This window comes from Sylvia atricapilla, chromosome 11 (assembly GCF_009819655.1).
Source record: "Sylvia atricapilla isolate bSylAtr1 chromosome 11, bSylAtr1.pri, whole genome shotgun sequence".
In the NCBI taxonomy this organism is placed as follows: Eukaryota; Metazoa; Chordata; class Aves; order Passeriformes; family Sylviidae; genus Sylvia; species Sylvia atricapilla.
In genome coordinates, this window is record NC_089150.1 from 21294757 (window position 1) to 21316930 (window position 22174).

General features: G+C 50.0%; 1 protein-coding gene across 1 annotated transcript in view; it reads right to left on the reverse strand.

Moving 5' to 3' along the window:
- Positions 1–20826: 20826 nt before the first annotated feature.
- The window catches only part of WNK2 (WNK lysine deficient protein kinase 2), a 79541-nt gene continuing 78193 nt past the window's right edge, over positions 20827–22174 (reverse strand). The window contains exon 28 of the mRNA XM_066326993.1: positions 20827–21170. Within this exon, the coding sequence (XP_066183090.1) occupies positions 20835–21170 (336 nt within the window). The 3' untranslated portion in view covers positions 20827–20834. The remainder of the gene's footprint in view (positions 21171–22174) is intronic.

Consider the following 22174-nt stretch of genomic DNA (forward strand, 5'->3'; position numbering starts at 1 on the left):
GTTTCCCTTCCCCATTCCACTGGAAAATCAACAAAAACAAGCCTTCAATAGCATGAATTCCATTATGAACTGCCTTCGCAGGCACCTAAATCCTGTAATGATAATTTATCTTTGAACTCGTTAGTAGCGGTGCATAATTAACAAGTAAGCTGCAGGAACATGCAGTTGCTCTGTATTTACGGTCCTTGCCGTGCCGTGTAATTGCAGAGATGATGACACCTGCCCTCTGGAACAGGAGCACACGGTGTCCCCCGGTGTGCTGCTCCACACCCAGAGCAGAGCCCAGCGCTGCGAGTGGCCGCGGGACAGAGAGAGCAGCGCCGGGGACACTGCCTGCCTGGGGACACTGACTGACTGGGGACACTGACTGCCCGGGGACACTGACTGACTGGGGACACTGCCTGCTTGGGGACACTGCCTGCCCGGGGACACTGCCTGCCCGGGGACACTGACTGACTGGGGACACTGACTGCCCGGGGACACTGCCTGCCTGGGGACACTGACTGACTGGGGACACTGACTGACTGGGGACACTGCCTGCCCGGGGACACTGACTGACTGCCCGGGGACATTGACTGACTGGGGACACTGACTGCCCGGGGACACTGACTGACTGCCCGGGGACACTGACTGACTGGGGACACTGACTGACTGGGGACACTGCCTGCCTGGGGACACTGACTGCCTGCCTGGGGACACTGACTGACTGGGGACACTTACTGCCTGGGGACACTGACTGACTGGGGACACTGACTGCCTGGGGACACTGACTGACTGCCCGGGGACACTGACTGTCTGGGGACACTGACTGCCTGGGGTCACTGACTGACTGGGGACACTGACTGCCTGCCCGGGGACACTGCCTGCCCTTTTGCCTGCCCTCCTGCATGCCCGGGCTCACAGCCTGCCCTCCTGCTGCCCGCCCAGCTGACCGTGCCCGCACCGGCAGCGCCGCCCTTCTACTGATGCACTCCTCTGGACCATGCAGATTCCAGGGCAGGCAGAGTTGTAGTACAGTAACTTTCCCCTCTGATGCATGCTAGTGTAGGTTTCTGTAGTAATAACAGGAAATGCATGGAAAGGATGTGTCTTCTTACAAAGTTTTAAAATTTTTTAAGTTTGTTTGATGCTCACACATCCCCACTGCTTTGCCCTAAAACTCCATTGGTACCTCAATACCAAATGTGAAGTGGCAGCACATAGGTGCTGGGGAAAAAAATAACAGCAAGTGGTGAAAAGTGCAAAGAAATAATGCTGTGCCTCCGAGCTGATCACATTTTATGTGATTCAACATAAACTATAAGTAAAACTAAATGTAAAGTTTCTGTTATATTTGAGATCCACACCTAACAGGAAGGGGGGTACTGTACACATCACCTGGTGCACAAATTGCTGTGCCACTGCTCCAAAGCTGACTTTCCACTCCTGCATGCAGTATTGCCCTCTCCAAGGAGAATGCACAGGCCTTTCTAGAGCACGGATACAGGTCCACACTAGTTAAAGCAACTCAGCAGGAGAAACATGGATTTATTTGCTGTTGCCAAAGAAAAAAATTTCACTTCAGCAGACAATAAAACCATCCAGGAGTTCCCTGTTCTGCTCCAGGTGGAAGGAAAAGTAGGGAGCTTTTTAAACTGTAAATTATTGTTGTTCAGCTTCATAATAGCTTTCCTGTCTTGAGGGCCTTGATTTCTGAGGACAGAATTACCAGCATCTCGCTCTGAAGGGCCAGCAGTGTGACATGACAGGGCATGAGCTGTGCTGCATTGATTTCCAGCACTGCCTTGGCAGTGTACAACTACATCACCAAAATGAGATGCAAATTACCAGGATATAATTATCTCATTTCAATGTCTCACGGTGATTTCACTCTGTGCCACAGCCAGGGCTCTCATGGTTTTTTGTCTGGGTTCTGCTGACCTTGGCAGGGTGGGTGGGGCTCCCCCATCCCCAGGGCTGGGCTGCATCTGGCACCCAGCTTGGTGGGCAAGCCTAAAACTGATAGCTTGAACCCAGGGTTCAGGGAACTTGGATGCTTAACATCAACAGCTTGTTTCTGTCACAAACTGCATTATCTGAGGGGTTGTTCATGAGCAGTTAATATTTCAGTCCACCTCAGAAGGTGCTGGTTAAGGACACGGACACAGTGCACTAAGTCTTTTCTGCACTGACAGATTTAAAAATCATTTCAGAAGATGTTAGAGAGCAAAATTAAAGTAAAACTTCTTTTCCAAAATTCATATTTGAAAAAATGGTATTTGGTTTCTCACATGCAATATTTCTATGTGGACTTTTTTATTTTTAACTGTTTTTCTAGGTCTTCCTGTTTTCACAGTGGACAGTAAGGAACAATGGAAGAGACACCCATCCGTGTCCCATTTACAATCACAAATGTCATCATCCATGAATTCCGTGATTTTTCATTTTCCTTTTTCCTTTTTAGCATCACAGAGTGCTGGGGTGGCAGCTGCAGCAGCTGTTTACTGTTGCTGGAATACCAACAAATTGATATTTTACCAGCACACCGACCAGAGCCAAGCCTGTATTTTACAGGCACCTTCAAAGCCAACATTTCAGGCCAGCTGCAAGACCTGGATTTGAAATTCTAGATCTTCTTAGCTCCGGTGTGCCATGGCACTCGGGGCTTGACTTTTCCCCCCTTTTCCACATGGTCAGAGTTACTCTAATGCTTTTCTTTGTAAAAGGACACAAGGTGCCTGACTGAGGAGGTACAACTGACACCAAAGGCTTTGAGCATCAGCACCTTGTTATCTAGAAGTCTCTCATACCTTTTCTCTGTAGCCTCCCATGGGCAGATCCACACAGCTCTGGCTCTTTCTCTCCTTCTCTCCTCCTCCAGCAGTTCCAGCTCGCTGTGTCCTGTCCCTGGCACGGCCACCTAACCCCATCCATCCCTGGTAGGAGGTGTGACCCCTCCCATGCCCTCCTCCTCCCAGCAGGGCCAGCCGGCTCCAGCTGAGCTCTCCCGGCTCATTCCCTCTTTATCACACCCATAGCTGAGGGCAAGGCTGTTCCCAGCGCTGGGAATGAACACAGCCTCAATGTACCCCGGGCAAATTGCCTTCAGTACTATCTCCATCTTCAGTACTATCTCCAGGTACCCACCCAGAGCCCACTGAAAGGTGCAATCATTCCTTTGCGCTTTTCAAAGACGGTGATTTGCAGTCTGGGAAGGACAGTTTTCTCCACCTGGAAACTGGAGAAAGGAGAGCTTTGCACTGAGTCCAGCATGGCCCTGGTCAGGCTCTTCAGCTGGGGTTCCCATACAAACATACTTGTGTTTCATTCAAGTGTTAAAATAACCAGGGGAACCCTGCCATTATTGCTGGGAATGAAGTAACCTTTAAATGGTGAAATCATGCATAATTTAATTGTTCTCAGGGAGAATACTAAGACTGGCTCTTTTGATGTTTTGTTCACAGAAATAGGCAGGTGATGCAAGTTCATATATACAATGAATGGACTTGGGACAAATGTTTGAAGACTTCTTGCAACAAATTGCTCACAAATGATCTACAGCAAGAGTTAGTTCCAGAATGGTTACTGCACATGTGTTTGGAAAAAAGATATTCAGGCAAATCAAGCTGATTGTGGACAAATAATGAAAAGAGAAAAAGGAAAAATTCCTCTAACAAATATGAAACTGCAAATTATTCACTCAGCTCAGTTGGCAACAACCAATTTTTGTGGTAGTAGGAGCTCATGGAGTAGGAGGTAACTGTGTGAAGAATGATTGATTTGGTATCTTATATTGCAATTCTGGAAGGGCTTCAATTTCTAATTTAAAAGTCATCTTCCTCCTTTTATCCAGTAAAGAAAACAAAATGATAGTTGATTTCTGTGAGCTGTTTTGGGCAGATAGGATCTATTTTATGTCCTCTGGACACTGACAACAGCTAGCTCATAAGAAAGAGCAGTTATTTATTAGAAAAGATCTCTCTTGCCAGAAAAAAAAACCAAACTAAGCCTGCCTAAGGAAGGATATTGCCTTCACAATCCTCTTTGCATCTTCCCAGGACAGACACGTCATGGGTCTGAACTTGGTGCATCTTTGAGTTGTGGAGCCTTGTGGAAGCTACTCCTCCACAGCCTATCTTTCGGTACAAACACTGATTTTCTTCCCTCTGGGAAGAATACAAAGCACATCTGAGACATCTCTGAACTAAGAGCACCTTTTGCCTCTCCTTCCCCACTCCTGGGCTGGAGGCAGCCACCCTTTGGGTGAGAGGCTCTGGGATGCTGCAGTGGGATGCTGGCAGAGTTGTCTTCTTCTCCAAACAAAGTGACTGTAGTGTGCTCCGTTTGTGCCTGTGGAGTGGCGGATGAGAGTTCAGCATTCAACTCCTCTTAACTCCTTACACGTGTGCTCCTGATTGAATATGTAACTCCTGATTTATCCTGAGCAGGCACGTGCCTCTCTCCAAGGCAGAGCAGATGCGAGGGAGTCCACTTCATCCCCGCTGCTTTACTTCCCAAAAACCTTAAAATGCTAAAGCCATAAATAGGCATTAAAGCACAATCTTTGGCTGAATGATCTCCAACGTTACTGCAGATCTTAGTCATAGTGAAAGCTTTTACAAGCTACTTTGAGCTAATGGCAAAATAGTTTTCATTTAAAGCAGTGATGTGTTCCTTCCCACAAATGCTAATTGCCATGATTCTATTGTAAGTTCTGGGCTTAGTTACACTGAGCTTCAGTTAGCTTGTTATAACTTAACACTAACCATTGACCAGAGACTCATTTTACGCTTTCTGAGGTTTTAGAGAGAAGGATATTGGGGCTGAGACACTCTCATGTCACCAAAGTCAACAATGGGACAAAGGTGCATTTCTCCAGGAATGTCCCAGGCAGCCTCCTCAGCAGCAGGAGGACGTGCTGGTGTTCAGGAGCCATTCCACCAGCCCACGAGGATACAGGATGAGGATATCTGCATCCAGCTGAGCTCTGCCAAAACCACCTTCCTGCCTCTCACACCTTTCTTTCCATGCTGAAAATCCATGTTAGGTTGAAATGTCTGTGAACATCCTACCCACTGCTGCTGCTTTAGGAGCCCTTGCTGCAGCACCTGCCTCCTTGGGACAGGAGCTGGGGCACACAGCAGCTCATCACTTCATTGTCAGAGCACAGCTGCTGTGTTGGTGGGCTGACTTCAACAATTTCACTGCTGGAGAGCTTTAGTTCTGACTATTGTAAGGATATAGATGAGTTTCTCAGCCTGCTTCAGTCCACAAACTGCAGATACATATAGAGGTGATTTGATCCTGGACACGGAACCCACCGCTGCCCTGTCTTTACCCTCCCCATTCCCTACAGTTTGGGAAAGTGCCTAGAAAGGGTAAGGAAACTTTCAGCTGCTGCAGATCTTCCTAAGCCCACCTCGCAGCTTGTTTGTTTGTTTAATTTGCTCCATATGATTAACTCCACTGAGTTCCTGCCAGGCAGAATTTGCAACTCAAAGTAGCCCATGAGTGTGCTGCAGCACTGCCAGGAAGTGAATACCACCAGCCTTCTTAATCACTGTTTTCCCAAAGAACAGGTATAGCAGACAGGCCATTTTAGGCTATAAATGGAAATCAGAAAATGAGATTTCCTTTCCCTGCTGGTTCTTCTCCTGGGAACTTTTGTCCTTTCCTCTGTGCACGTGCTTTGGTTGTTGGTGGCCGCGTGTTGGCAATAAGGGTCTCTCAGAGCATCAGTCACTGGAGCCTGTACTGAAGCACTGCAATGCCAGTGAACATGGGGAATCATTCCCACTAGTATCAACGTGCTCTTTGTTGGTCCAAAAATCACGTTTTAGATCAAACCCAGATCAGGATAGCCTGATTTACCACACGATTCCAGTGGCAGGTGATTCAAAATTCAGGTTTACAAAGTAAGTAAAGGTATTTGCCAGCTACCTGCACTCCCTTTTCTAATAGTGGTGATCCATTTGCAACTCTCAGTTTTGTGGATTGCCTGTTACCTCCTGTGGATGATGGAAGTCCAGCCATGAATGCAGGCACTCTGCACTTGCAGTCCTGTCCATATCAGGGACATCTGGCCTTACCTTCAATTTATAGCACAGACACTGCCACCCAAATCATCCATATCATATTGATCTAATGCAAGATCTCTGCATGGCCTTTAAATCTGAGAAGTTCCAGTTATCATTCTTCTATCATCAATTCTTCTATCATCAGTTCCAACATTCTTCATGAATTATGATTAAGGGTTTTTTTTCTGGGAAAAGCTTTGCATTATTAGGAATTAAAGAGATTGGGTTTTGCTACAGCAACATGCAGATCTGAGAACTTGAGAACAAACCCTTAGCATCACACGCACTTTTCTGTTGTCCCTAATGGTAATGAGAAGCATTTTCTGAGCTAGGAAATATCCTCATTATTTTATGACAGGGTGATACTAGGCCTGCATCCCCTTGTTTGATTAAATGCTAATCATAGGTGTCTTTGATAGGGTAAAATATAATTATCCTTTGATATTTTAGTCAATTGTAGTACTATGAGAGAAGCACTCTCTTCCTGCCTATAGAAATAAAAAACCCATTTAACCTTGGAAAAACATGATTCATGCTATTTTCCTCACTGAAGGAAAAGGAGTGGGCTTTTTTGGGTACGAACCTATCCAGTGAAAGATATTTTAGTCAACAGAGGTCAGCTCTGGCACTGAGAGAAGGCGAAAGATTTTGAGAGAATATGCGAAAAAACCAGATGGCTTTAACTAAATTAATAGGAAACATATTTTGTGTTTTACCCAGCCATCACGTGATAATCCTGACATCCCAAACTGTTGTCACAGTCACACTCTCATTCTCTCAGTCTTCCACTTTGCTTTGTCATTTACAGCATTCATGTGCTTGACTTCAAGCAACCTGATGCTGTTCACTGGTTACTTGGTTTGGCATTAAAATATCATTAAAATTGAAAAAAAAAAATTAGAAAGTTGGAGGACTGTTATCCGGTCAATTCAGATTGAGTCAAATCCAGTCAAATTCTCAGAGCATCATGAAAGGTGTAAAGTGACTGAACTCTTGGGTTTACTTTGAAGAAGTCCTGTCTCCACCTGTCTCTCTAGTCCCACCACCAGCTGCAGTCACCCTTGTTGATGCTGCTTCATCTGCACCTTTCTCAGGAGGCTCCTTTGTTTTGCCATGATTTATTGAGATCACCCTCATGCCTCTGTAGTCATCCTTCAGGAACAGCTGGAGACAGAGCTGTGACCTGTGCCTGCCTCCTTGCTCTGTCACCAGCTCAGAGCCTTTAAAGTACCGATGGTTAATCCACAGTTTGCTCTGTAAAGCCCCTTGAGCAGCACTCCTCCCTTCCCCTGAGCCACTGTGGCTCCTCAGAGCAGTGAACAGATGGTGGCTGTGAGGACTCAGCCTCAGGCAGCAGCCTCCTGACCTACAGCAGAGCCCACGAGTGCAATAACCACTGAAACTCTGCAAAGCTGTGCCTGAGGGGTGGCAGCTACAGGTGCACCCCTGTATTGGCAGCATCCACCAGGTGCTTGATTCCACTGATGATCCTATGGGCTATCAAGGAGGATTTGTATCGGGATGTGTATCAGAAAAGCAGCTTTCCTCAGAAAGAAAGATCAGGAGGCAGAAACCCTCACTGCCTAAATAGGGCTTAAATCTGGGCAAGAAGTGTGGGCTAATCTGTCTGCCAGTCCTCTCGTGCTGGAGCTGTGCTGCTTGAACAAGGAACACTCTGGTTTTGTTATTCATGTTTTCTTATATTGCCCCATGCCCACATGCCCCATGTGCTGTGCAAGCAAAAAGGAACAGGTCACCCTTGTGCAGAGCATCTGCAGTGCTAAATCATGATCCTCATCTCCTGCTTTCCCAGCCTTCAACCAGAGGTTATTTTTCACCGCCAACCTAAAAGGGCTCAGAAGAAAGCTCTGTCTTTGGTTTAAATAATTAACTACTTTGACCTGGATATTCTGAGAGGCCCCACTAATCTCAGCCTTCACAGCAGTTTCTAAAATAAAGTAAAAGCAATAGAATAAGATAACATAACAATAAATTAAATTACATTAAATTAATTAGTCTAAGTCACCCTCAGTTTTATGACCGAGCTCTTCTGCCACATTCACAGCTCCCACTTGGGATCAGACCTGCTGCTGCTCCATCCTGCTCGGTTTGTGCCCAAGGCAATGGCAAGACAGCAGTTTATTTCAGCTGAGAATTTGATGCCAGGCTATTTCGGGACTGAGTGAAACTCGTCCCCCATAATTACTTTACAATCAGTGAAGAGCTCTTTCTAGAGCAGCCTGATGCGATACAAAACATGCTTTAAATATTTTGGGCTTGCACTGTGTAACAGCAAGAAAGGACGGTGGCCTGAAGAGTGCAGGGTGCTCACTTGGGAGGCCACAGAAGTGCCATGGCTGTGACAGAACGGGCAGAAATACACTGTTTAACCAGCCCTGAGACTGCTAACAGAGGACCAAAGAAATCCACAGGAGAGCTGGAAAGTTTATGATGTGTGATAACACATCACTGTGTAGTGCTATATGGGATTGTATTACACAAATATATCTACTTTAATAAATGGAATATCAGCTGGTGATTTTATTGCTCTGTTGCAGAAAGGTGAATATATCATTTATTGGGATCCTCTGGGTGTGCACACACTGGCCCTGGTGTGTTCAACCACCCGGGCAGAGCTCCAGCGGGTGGGACAGCAGACACACCCTGCACTGGCACCTGGCACTGGGTGTCCCTTGGTGTCACCCGGCACTGGGCGAGTGTCCCTTGGTGTCACCTGGCACTGGGTGAGTGTCCCTTGGGGTCACCTGAGGCCACACAGGCACAGGTTGGTCCATCCCCATGCCCACCCGCTCTGCAGCCAGCCCCGGGGTGAGGTGGCTGCTCAGCCCTGGGGACAGGGCCGGGGACAGCGGGGTCACCGGGCAGGTCACCCCAGCCCTGCCTGCAGCTGGCCAAGAGGGGCCCGAAGGGTCTCTGCCCGGCCGTGCCCGGCGAAGGAGTCGCTTCGCAGACGTCCTTAACGCGAGGCTCAGGACTACATCCCATGGCGGCAGGGCATCTGCGAACACGAAAGCTAACGCACAATGCCGCTCCCTTTGTCCCCCCCCCCCCCCCCCGAGAAGGCGCAATGGCGGCTCCCCGGCCCGGGAGGGTGTGAGGGGCTGTCCCCGGCACTGTCCCCCTGACCCAGCCTGTCCCCCTGGCCCAGCCTGTCCCCCTGGCCACACCGCAGCGGCCCCCACACAGCGCTGAGAGGAGTTTGAGGGTCCCTGTGTGCTTTGCCTTTGCCCGTGAGCTGGGCAGTGACCGGGACACAAGGGGGGACACGGAACCTCCCAAACCCTTTCCCTCACAGCCAGAGGGGCTCCTTGCACCGCCCCCGGGCTCACCCAGAGCCTCTGCTCGGATGAAGTGTTAGCAAAACCCGGGCCGGCCTGTCCCGGGCTGTCCCGGGCTGTCCCGGCCTGTCCCGGGCTGTCCCAGGCTGTCCCAGGGTGTCCCAGAGTGTCCCAGGGTGTCCCGGGCTGTCCCAAGGTGTCCCGGGCTGTCCCAGGGTGTCCCGGGCTGTCCCAGGGTGTCCCAGGGTGTCCCAGGGTGTCCCGGGCTGTCCCAGGGTGTCCCAGGGTGTCCCGGGCTGTCCCAGAGTGTCCCGGGCTGTCCCAGGCTGTCCCAGGGTGTCCCGGGCTGTCCCGGGCTGTCCCGGGCTGTCCCAGGGTGTCCCAGGGTGTCCCGGGCTGTCCCTGTGTCGCCGGCGCAGCTGCTCCTGCGGGGCTGTCCCTGCCCGTCCTCACCCTCCCGGGCTGGGCAGCTCGGCTCAGATCATCCCACCAGCATTTTGCCACCGTTTGGGTTGGATTTTCTTTCTTTCTTGGTTTTTTTGGGGTTTTTTGTTACCCGGCCATGCAGAAGCTCCGAAAGCAAAGCCAGTGCCCGCGCTCCTGCCCCGAGCACAGCAGTGACAAGGAATACAACACAGCTGCAGCACCTGGCGCTCGGCCTCAGCTCAGCAGCTCAAAAGACATTTCCCAGAGACCTTTTCAATTTTGCAAGGAGGTTTGTGGACGATTAAATAATCAGTGAACTTTGCCTGGTGTAAAGGTACCGAGCTCGGCCGAGGAGGTGAAGCGGAGTCAGGCTGGACGCTTGGGAGGCCGGCAGCAATCAGCCCTATCTGATGGCGCACATGAGAAAAACAAGGCGCGGGGAACAGACCGCTGCTTTCAGTTGACTTAATTAGTTTATACACTGAAACTCTGAATAAAGGGGCTGTGCAGTGCTTTGGCTTCAGGAGTAACCCCGCAGCCATGACAACAGCGAAGCATTGCCGATCACCATGACAAAGAGCCGAGGGCTGCTGCCACGGAGAGCGGAAAATGCCACCCTGACAAACCCAGCCCAGGAACCCAGCCCGCCACTGCCCCACTCCACGCTGCACTTCCATCCTCTGCGAAAGTCGGGCCTTGGCAACAGCTCTGGGCAGCTCACGCACGTCCGTGCCGTTCCGTGAACCGCCGCTAACAGCAGTATCTTGTGAAGCCAGGATGTAACACAGAGGTTTCTTTTAAAAACCAGAGATTTGGATAGTTACAGGCCAGTAACGCAACGCTGCGCCCTTGCCTGCCCCGAGCTCCCAGGCTGGTGTGGCACAGGGGACTGCTCCAGGCTCCTGCCCACAGCTAGAGGATTTTGTCCTAGATCTGATTTAAAAGGACAATAAGAAATTCCATGCTTGCTCCCAGCCCTTCCCTCTGGTTCAGCCCGTGGTAAGAGATGGGCTCAGCAGTGATCTGGCAGCCACACGGGTGACTCTGTCACAGGGTGTACGGTCATGCACCCCCCAGAGCTCCCTGGAAACCTGCTCACCGTGTCAGCTCCTGCTGAAGTGGAGCATTTGTGTTTGCTTTGCAGCAATTGCATTTTCCCATGGAGAAACCATCCAGGCAGGCGATTTCTGAACAATTTTCCTTGTCTGCTTTTGTAATAAGAGGTGGTAGAAAACAGTGAAGGATAATCATACAATCACAGAATGTTTTGGCTTGGAAGTGACCTTAAAGCTCTTCTAATTCCAGCCCCCTGCCAGGGGCAGGGACACCTTCCAGTAGGTGGAAGGAAATAAAAGGAAAAGGACAAATAAAAGTCTCCAACTGCTGAACTCTGTAAGCTTCATGTCCCTTTTACTTGTCTTTGCTCATCAGTGAACAGAAATGTTTTTCTTTCTGCTTTGCTAATTTCCAGCTTCATATCATCTCTCAGTGTCAAATAAATATAAAATAAATACAGAAATGTGCTCCTAGAATTCTACTGCAAGAGCAAACAGGACACCGCTAGCAAATTTCTGGGAGCTCATCACTTTGCACGTGTGAGAGCAAACCCACAGGGAGGGTGTTGGGAGGAGGGTATCTTCTCCCAGACATCTCCTATCTCTGCAGCAGCAGCCAGCGCTGGATACAGAAAGTTCACTCTGCCACCAATAGGCAGCACAGCAAAGCAGAGCTCCACTGACGCCAGTTTATGGGCTTTAAAAAAACCCCAATGCATGCTCTGATTTAACAAGGATGACAAACACGAGTTACTTTTCAAAGTGCCCCCAAACAAAAGGTTTAGGGCTGCAAAGTCCCCATGCCATCCCTCTCCCAGAGCACACACACCACTGAGTCCAACAGCTCACGTGCCATCAGCAAACATCTGAAAATAATGTTGTTATGTCTGACATTTTTTAACTGGCTCTGCATTTCCATGACTGTGTTACAAGCCCCTGGAATCCTTGTTAAACATCCAGCAGCCTCAAACATCTCCACATGCCCCCAAGTGTCACATCAGTCTCCCGCCAAATGTATTCCTTCTTTTACTTTCCCTAATAGAATATTTATAAAATGCTTATCTGGAGTCAGAGGCCCCTTGATTCCCTGTGACCGTGGAGGAGCTCAAGGGTCTGTAGAAGCAGTGAAGAAGTTCAGAACAACTGATGAAGGAAGTCCTGGGCCCCGGGAGAGCCCACAAGGTATTTCCCTGGAGAAGACCATCTTTTGAACTCAGGAATAAAAAATCTGAGATGAGGGCACAGTGCTTTGTGCCTGTGATCACTGGAGTAGTGGCTCATCCCTGCAGAATCACCTCGGGGACAGGGAGCTGCACTCCCTGCACAGAAAAGAGAAACAGGAAGGTGTCCCACTCACCTGGATCCCCTTTCTCCCACCCGTTAGGGAAGGGACAGGGGTCAGTCCCTCCTGTGAACAGGGAAGCCCAAGGCCAGCAATGATTTACCAGTCATCAGCCCCTGCTCCTGTACAGGTGATCAATCCCATTTCCTCAGAAAAGGAATGGGCAGGAGACACCCCAGAGAAGCAGAAAATTAACATAAAAATGCATATTTTGTCCCTGGGGCTTCAAAACTTTGAATTAACCACGTGTTTGAATGGTTCTGGAGCTTTACATGTACCTCCACCTGAGCTCTCCTCACCCCTGCTGGTGGAGAGGAGGGGCCCAGCTGGAAAGGAAATAGGGCACAACAGCATCAAAATAAGATTTATTATTTAGAACCAAGATTTGGAAGAGACAGACATGGCAGATAACAACAAAAAAGAAGGCCAGGCTCCAGCTGTGAGGGAGGGTGGTACCGAGAGGGGCAGGGGGAGCTTCCCGTGGCTCTGGGATCAAAAACAGGAGTGGGGCTGAGAACAGCCTGGGCTGGGAATGCACAAGGAACAAGGCAGGCCCCTGGGTGCAGAGACTTTGGGGCCCAGATGTAACAGCAGGAGCAGCATTTTCCCCCTTCTTAGGACAATGCTAACCCAGCTTTCTGAAAACCAGGTGAGTAGTCCTTGGATAAATGATTGCTCGTGAGATTATTGCTACGAACTGCTCTTTCCATCACCTCAGTCCAGGAGACAGCTGAAAGCCACGGACAGTGAGCCCAGAGAAAGAAACCCCCACTGCCTCAGTTTAGATCATTGAAGGCACTTCAGAGTCTTAAAAATGGCTCCAGTTACCCACTCAACTGTGGAAGGATTTCAGCCTTACATTTAAAATCAGCAGTGACTCGAGACTGTATTTAAGTCTGGCAGGAAAATGTGGCCGGTCTATGAGAAAAAGAGAGGTAAAAAGGGAAGTGACAAGCAGACTCATTCTCTGATGCAGGATCTGGAGGTCTTTTACTTGATTTAAATGGATTTAAAATAGAATCTCATCTTTAAAAAAGAACTGTGAGAAATTTAAATGGAACTGGAACTTATCTTTCTTGTATGCGTGCCTAGTTTATCCCTTGGAAAATTGCTTAAATGACAATTAACTGTGTGAAACAAAAAGCATTTGAAGGAGTGCCTCCTCCTCTTCCTCCTCCTCCCTCTTCTCCATCTGCTGCTCACGGAAACCTGGCTCACAACAGAAGGGAACAATTTGGAACAAAATCCTTTTCCCCCAAAATAATTCTCCTTTATTTTTTATTGCATAACATTTTTGTATTTCCAACTATAAATAAAAAAATGATTAGAAAGAAGTTACAAAATAGCGTCGAATGGACCAGAACGGCACAGAATTCCTCACACACAACAAATCATTTCCCATCCTCCTCTTCCTCCTCCCTGGCCGCGGCGGGGCCTCGCGCTTGGCACCGGAGCTGCGGGGGCCACGTGTCCGTCGCTGATGGTCTCCTTTTCAGAATCTAAAAGAAAAGAATCCACACATGGATTTCACATCTAGGAAAACCCAAACCAAACCCAACAGGGCCACGTGAGCTGGGGGACCCCCCGTGTGTGGGAGGTGCCGCTGCCAGGGCGCACTCCTGGTCCCACAAGGACACAGGGACAGGGCTGGGCGCTCGTGCTCAGAGCTCAGCTGTGGGAACCTTTTCTTCTGGTGGCAGAACCTCAGCACCTCACAGGGTCCTCAGAGCAGAGCTCTGATTCCCATGTGGGAAGAGCCAGGCTCCAGGAGCAGAGGCGGGAAGAGCCAGCAGAGCCAGCCAGCGTTTGGCTCCGTTCACCAGGAGAAGGGGACGGATGTCACCGTGTGCGGGTGTCACAGGGCGGAGGGGCCGCCAGGACAGGTCGTGGCACTGGCTCCCCACGCCTGCAGCCTTGGCTCCCTTGTCCCCCAGAACGAGCCAAGCCTCGGCCCCCAGGATCCCGGAATGGCTGGGCTGGAAGGGAGCTCCTGCAGAGGGGCCACAGGGACACCCTGCCCCACCAGGGACGGGATCCAGCCACAGGAGCAGAGTACGGGGAAGGAGCTTGGACAGACACCAAGGGCACAGCAAGGACAGGACCAGGATAAAAGGCAAGGGAGGTGCGAGAGCGGCACATCACTGAGGCGGCGGCAGCACAGGGTGGTCGTGTCCCCAGCCCACACCACACGCCCTGGCCAGGCTGGGGATGTGCTGGGGGATAGGCACCCTGACACGGCTCCACAGACAGACACATGGACAGACACACAGACACATGCAGGCTGCTGTGGAGGGGCAGCCCCGGACGGGTGTGACGGAGCTTTGGGATGCTCAGAGCTCATGCAGGGAGTCCCCGGGGCAGGCAGGGGACTTGGGAACAGCACAGGGCATGGACACTGCTGGCTCTCTCTGCTCTGGGCTTTGCATTCATTACATGCAACCCCAACTTTCTCCCTCCTGTGTTCCCACTCTGCCTGTTCATGGGAAGAACTGACTTTTAAGGGAAGGAAAATCATGTCTTGCTCATAATTCCTCCCCGAGCTTCGGATCAACATCAGTTGTGAAGATCTGCCTGGATCCACCACAACACCTGCCAACTGTGGATAACCAGCATTTGGCATGGAGTTTCACCCAGGGAAACAGGACAAAATTAACTATTTCCAGGTAACTGCAAAAAACCCCCATCTGGCAGCAATGGGTCAGCCACAACACCCAGAGCAGAGCCAGCTCCTCAAACAAACCCCCACAAGCGCTCAGCCATGGGCAACCACCTCCCTTCCCACTCCAGAGCCAGCCTGAGCTTTCCCAGGCCGAGGGGCAGCAGTGCTGCAGAGGTCGGGGAGTGCAGCTACCCCAGAGTTTGCTCAGTGACAGCAGCACTGTGGGAAAGGACAGCCACCAGCACACCCTGTAGCTGCTGCCTAATGGGGACAAAGAGACCAGATTCAGTCTGTCTAGTTTGATAAACCAACTAGAAATGCTGAGGAAGATTTTACTTCATTTGCAAAGTCATCAGAAAAAACCAACACAAGAGTAAATACCTTTTGGGGCTATTTTATGTCAGACCTGAAGAATGCCCATTTGCAAAGGACTGGCAGCTGGTTCTTTCTTTTTAAATCTCCTAAGTTTTTACAAGGTGTCAGGGCCCTAAATGCCTCACAAAAACTGCAGCAGGCTCAGAGAAGTCCCCTGAAGAGTGGCTGGAGAGGCTCTCACCATGCCCAGCTCTTCAAAAGCCACAGTGCCCTGGCTGGCGCTCAAGTGGTGCCTCAGTCATGAAGGGCAAAGTGTGGGATGTGCTCCTTTCTGAGGGGAAAACACAATCTTAACTTTTCCCTCTGCCTTGTGACTACAACAGTATTCTCAATATTCGCCATGCATTCATCCTGTTGCACAAAGAAATCCATCCCAGTTCTCCTTGCTCACCAGATTTGGAAAAACCAAGAGCTTCTCACAAGAATCTCACTGTTGTAACAGATACTTTATCAAATCATAGGGCATTGTCTATGAACAGCTTCTCCACAGTGACCAAGTGAGACCTAAAGCTTCCTGAGGCTTTGTGTGTCAGACTGAAGGCACGACCCATGCAGAACCTACAAGGATCACTCCACAGGCAGAAGTGTTGCCCCTGCCCAAAGGCACTGACACATGTGAGTCAGCACAATTCCCACCAGATCAACAAACTGGTTCATTTCTGGGGTATACAGACAGGAAAATGACTGTCAGGGATAAAATAATATCAGAGATCAGCACATCAGACAACTCCACTGAAGCTGAGTCTGCCCGAGCACCAGGCAGGCACTTCCTGACACCACAAACCACTGAGGTGCTCCTCAAGGACTCAGTCCATGAGAAATAACTACAGGCAGAAATAACATCCCATCATGGCTCTGGTGTTTGATAAACAATCCCACATCAGACATTCATCCACCCTTGACAACAGGAGTCTGAGCTCCCTCGTTCACTCTGCGGAGACCGTGTCCACACTGCCCCACAGCAGTCACCCCGAATCAGGACAGAGGGCAGACAAGGAACTGGGGAAGGCAAGGAAACCTTACTGGATATGACACAGCCAGAAACTGTTCCATGGGCAACTGCCTCTGAGTCAACACTTTCAACAGCATCCATGGAAAACCTGGGGGAAGTAGCTGGCAGTAAGGCAGAACACAAGGTGAGGTTTTCCACAGTAGCTGATATCTGATGGTTCACATCCATCTCACTCTAAAAGCCTTGAACCTTTTCCTTCCTTGCAGCAGGGGTGGTGGGGGCAGTGGGGATGACAGGGAAAGCAATACTGACATCACATCCATTTCAGAAGGGAGACTTCTGGTTACAACTCCCCAAAGCCAACTTCCAAGGCATGAGTGAGGACAGATGTTTTTCCTGCTCAAACACTCACAAACCCAACAAAACCGACACGGAGCCACAAAACATCCACAGGGCTTCTCTGGAAAAGTTCTGCATGTTCCCAGACCTGACAGTAATCCCCTGGGATCATGAAAAATGCTTGAAGGGAAAGACCTATCATTGGCAAAGCCAATTGAAACTAATGGTTCAAAGTATCAGCGATTTCCTTCCACAAACACCAAACAGTAAAACCAGCCCCTGGAGGAAGAAGCTCATGTCAGGAATCCTGTCCCTGAGCACCCTGTTCCCAACACAGGTGTCTCTGCAGGAGCACAGAGAATGCCACATCTCACCCACTCAGCCCCTTGTCTTGCCCCCAGCTGATGTCGGGGATTTCAGAGAAAAGTGGAAGGCACGAACGGAGCAGTGAAAAGACAGATATGGAGTAATGGTTAAGTAATCACAGAATGCCAGAATGGTTTGAGTTGGAAGGAACCTTAAAGCTCATCTCATCCCACTCCCTGTCCTGGGCAGGGACACCTCGCACTGTCCAAGGCTGCTCCAAGCCCTGTCCAACCTGGCCTTGGACACTTCCAGGGATCCAGGGGCAGCCTCAGCTTCTCTGGGCAACATTTCCTCTTTAAATGAACTTCTTAAAGATTTTTTAAATTATTATTTTTTTAAAGGAATTTAAAAAATATTCTCTTTTTAAAGTTGTGGAAAGGAGACCAGAGTTAAACATGCAAACAAACTGCAAGGGCCAGTTCTGCATCATTCTTTTGAGTGAAATTTGTGCCAGGGAGGTTGAATCCAGATTTGCAAAAGAGCCTCAAACCACTGCAGTGTTTCTCCCTGCCATCTCCAGTGCCCAGCTGTGTATCCCTGCGGCATGAGAGCAGTGCCAGCAGCAGCAGCTCCTCTTCATGTCCAGTCTTACTCAAGCCAGCTGGGAATGCAGTGGGAAGGCAGAATGTGGTCCTGCATGAAGGCAGTCCATCATGACATAAGGCAATCAGAAAGCCCAGCGAAAGGCACGCAGGCAAACTTCAACTACTTCCCCAACTTCCCAAACTGAAAACTGCAAAACTTTCCCACTACTGGGTGAGTGACTTTGAGGGTTAAACATTCTTTCAAGATTTGTATCAAATTTCTGTAACTGAAAGACTGAAAAGCAGGAGATCTGTGAGCTCCCTCATTGAAATCTGGTATTTAAAGCTGAGCATCTGTGCTGACTTCCCACACGGCCCTGCAGCACAGTGCTGGCTGGGAATGCTGAGTGATGGCAGAGCTACAGGACGTGCAGGACTGGAACCAGCAAGACCAGGAATTCTACCAGCAGGTTTGACCCATTTGCTGCACGTTGAAGCAATATTCAGTCAGGAATAAAATGAGTTCAGTTCTGGGATCTGTACAGGGCCTTTTCAGGTGCAGTTTTCCCCCTCTGATGGTGCAGCACAGACCCCTGAGTTCTTACTCCTTTGCTCAAGAAGTTGCTCCATTTAATTTAATCTCATGTCATTTCCTTAATTGCCACTGAGGTCAAAGTACCCTGTGACACAATCCTCACAACAGAGGGCAAAAAAACCACACGGCTTGAAGTGAACAGCCAGAAGAGCTGCAGCCAAGAGGGCCATCAGGAAATTAAAAATCAGGAGTACAACAATGCCAGCAACACATTCTGAGCTCCTGCTTGGCCCCAGTGCAACGGGCAGGTGCACACCCACCCAGGCCCTGGAAGCTGCACCCATGCCCTGCTCCCAGCCAGCCCTCCTGAGCACAGCCATGCAACGCAGCCACCGTGGGCAGGCGGGCACCAGAGACTCCCCAAGGAAGGCAGCACACACAGCAAAGCCACATGAGAGACACAAACAGGAGTGTCACACCTGCACAACCTCCTCCCGTTTCTCCTGCAGCCGCACCCAGGGATGGCGACTGCCAAGAAGGTGCTGGCAACGGGACCGAGCTTCCTCGCACTTTAACGGTGCCAGGATCCTTCAGAAGGGCTTCCCTAGTGCTCTGCAGCTCAGGAGAGAGCTCACGGGCCTCTTTCCCACCTGCCAAACTGAGCCTCCTCAGCAGCAGCCCTGAGGGAGCCAGGTGCCCAAAGGAAGCAGCTGAGGCTGCAGCCCCTCTGCCTGCAGAGCCAGCCCAGGAGCACAGCTCAGGGCTCAGTGCCCCTGAGGTGCCAGCACACACCCTGGGCACTGCTGCACGTGGGCAGCACCCAACAGCTGCTGCAGGCACCACCTCTGCTCCTGCTACACAACCCAGGGACAAGAATCGGTCTGGAAAACAAACGCAGAATTACCTGGAACCGCTGGGAATTGACACTGTTCTATGTTTTAGGAAAACACTGGGTTTTTCACACCATTTTCAAGCACAAAATGTTTATTTTTCTTTTTAATCTATACAATTTCTCGGGGCTTTTAGTGTCACTGACTTTGTCAGTATACAAGGGATGGACTATACAGGCAATAGCGACATAAACTGTAGGATTCAGTGCGAGCCAAAGGGAACCCGGTGTGAGAACATATTTTCCATGTTTGCTCTTGAAGCATACAGACATGAATCTAGAAAACCCAAACAAATTAAAGATACATGGTACAGAGAACAGAAATCTCTTACTGCAGTAAGTATTTTGCCCAGGCAGAAGACTCTGCATAATTGTGTATAAAATTCAATTCTAACTGAATTGATGGAATAATATATTCAAAGGGTACAAACAAAGTAATTTAGACAGGTATAATGCTTGAAGTACAACAGAACTATACAATTCACAGCTTGGCAGCACAGGATGTCCCTGCCCCTCAGCAGAGGGTTACAAAACGTGGTGGTGGGGCCTTTGGGTGTGACCACCCCCGGGTCCTGTGCCTGTAACGCTGCCCGTAGCGCTCAGGGAGGGAAGGAGACTTACCATGGCAAACCAGCTCTAGTGGTTGCCTTGTGCCTTTACACTGAGGTGCAGGTGGAGGCTCTATGCACAGTAAAATGGGCAAAAAGCAACCTGGGAACAGGAGAGAGGTGTCCGTACCACCTGGAGCGCAAACTCGGGTAAAAATAAAGATAAATAAATAAATAAATAGACAAAAAATTCCAAACAGAAGGCGGTGAGACTCCAAACCTGAAGTGTCAGATACAAAACAGAACAGCTTCACATTTTTATTCTGCTTTAGCATGAACACAGCTGGCACACCAGGGCCCAGACACGGCCCCCAAGCTCAGTGGCTGCCCAGGTGCCCTGCCACACGGGGCTCACAGCAGATGTGCTCTGCTGCCATCAAGAGTTCCATGGCCTGTCTTCAATTACAGAACATGCACGAGCTTGTGATTTAACGGAGTTATAAAAGCTCACACAGGGAAAGGAAATGAAATCCCGTGTGTTCCTGATCCAGAGGAAAGCAGCATTTGCTGCCTGTTACAGAATCAAGTCACATCTACAATGACTTTACCACAGGCTCGGAAGAGCGGACAGCACTGCCTGAAGCTGTTCTCTGTCCTTGTATACACTTTCCTTGGATCACTCTGTAAATGCTCCTACGTTACAATGTGCACTTCACTACTCCTTGTACAAACACCAACAATTTCACGATCAGTGCATCAAACGTCAAACAAATCTCACCTCACAATTCTTATTCTAAAAGCTTCAGAAATGAAAATTCAACCCGTGAATAAAAACAAAAGCATTTACAGCAGAATGAAGCTGATGAGGAACATCAGTGGTAAACCTGCAATATCTTTGCAAATAAAAAGACCTCCAACTCACAAGCAGATTGTAAATAAAATACACCTTTCAAATAATTGTACATTTCTTTCCAGCTGGGACTGGAAAGCTGAGATTCAAGGCACTGAACTCCTGCAGGGTTAGTACAATTTGCTAATTATCAATTCAAGTACAACGATGTTAAGGATCGCAAGTGTGAAACAGAACACAAGGAATAAAGTGTCTTCAGCAATGGGACAGAAGCAGCTATTGCCGTGACGCCAAAGGATCTGTGGTGCTGCCGCCTCACAGTGATGCTGATGCAGGGTACGGCTGTGCCCGCCTCGTCCCACACACCCCACGGCACGGACAGAGCAAACACTCCAACGTGACAGCGTCAAAACCACCGGCACCCACGGCGGGGGACCCATGGCACGGCCACCCACGGACAGGGCCACTCATGTCAAGGTCACCCGTGGCAGGGTCTCACGGCAGGGTTCCCATGGAAGGGTCCCATGTCCCGGTCCCCAGGCAGGGTCCCCGTGCCCGGTCCCCAGGCAGGGTTCCCGTGCCCGGTCCCCAGGCAGGGTTCCCGTGCCCGGTCCCCAGGCTAGGTCATGCGGAGGCGCGGGCTGTGCGGCCGTGCCGGGCGCTGCAGCGGCCCCGGGTACATGCGCAGGCAGGTCCGGCCCAGCGGCGAGAAGCGCACGATGCCAGGGGCCCGCAGCAGCGCCGGCTGCGCCGCCGGGCCCGGCCACGGCAGCCCGTACACGGGCGACGGGAAGGCAGCGCCGTAGGGACACAGCGGCATCACCAAGGGCGGCACCGCCACGCCGGGCCCCGGCACGGGCAGCGACGGGGCGGCTCCAGGAGCTAATCCCGCGGGCACGGGGCAGGCCACCGGCACGGGGCACTTGCCCCCCGGTCCTGTCCTTACCGAATTGACCTACAAAAAGAGAAACACAACAGGTGTCGCTACAGGGCACTGCTCTCCCCGTGCCGGCCGCACCCCGGGCAGCCGCAGGCACAGGGGTACCACAGTGCCCTTGGGGCTTGCCGTGGGGCTCATTCCTGTCTTCCTTTTATAGCTCTGTTGGGGTGGTTTTTTGGGTTTTTTTGTTTTGTTTTTACGACAGAATATTTGGAAATTACCAGTAAAGGCTGATATGAAGCACAGGGGAAAGTTACCTCAATATAACCTCATTCTTTAAGAAGGCAGGAAGTATCATTAAACAAGTGAAAATTAACACCCTTGCGTGCCCAAAGGAACTCAAGTATCTGTTAACCTGTGCATAACAGTAAATTAACTTCACTAAAAGCAGAATTAACCCAAATCCCAGTAGCCCTTATTTCTGTACAAAATGGTTTCAGGCAGCCCCGGGAGCTGAGGGTGGCTCGGTGCCAGCTGTGCCAGGTGAGCCAAAGCCACCCAGGACACAGCAGGGCTGCTCTGCTCTGCCGGGACCGATTCCAGCTGCTTTTCTAAGATTCTGTCAACATACCCTTCAATTATTCAGCAGGTGAGGGGCAGAGAAAGAGCCCTCCTCCCTCAATATGGGCTGGCAGAGCTTCCCAAATTACACACTCCATCCTGCAGGATGCCATGGGAGCTTCTGCCACCCCAAACGTTTGCAGCATTTCACTACATTTTTCATGTCACAGAATTTACAGCTCCCTGCCAGGGTTCCCACCAGGCCATCACCTATTTGTGGCATAAGGAAAAAAAGGTGTAATTTAATTCTGGGAGCCTCCCATCAATGTGATATTTCACATTCAATTGATAAAACTCAAGGTGAAATTCCAGCAAAAAAAATGAATATATGTTTAAGGCTGCATGGGATGCTTACTCCATGTTTCTCATTTTAATCTCTCTCCTCAATTGCCAACAAAAATGGCAATGTCCCCTAGGATGTCCTGCTTTGGGGCATTAACCTCTGTTCCACAGGCAAT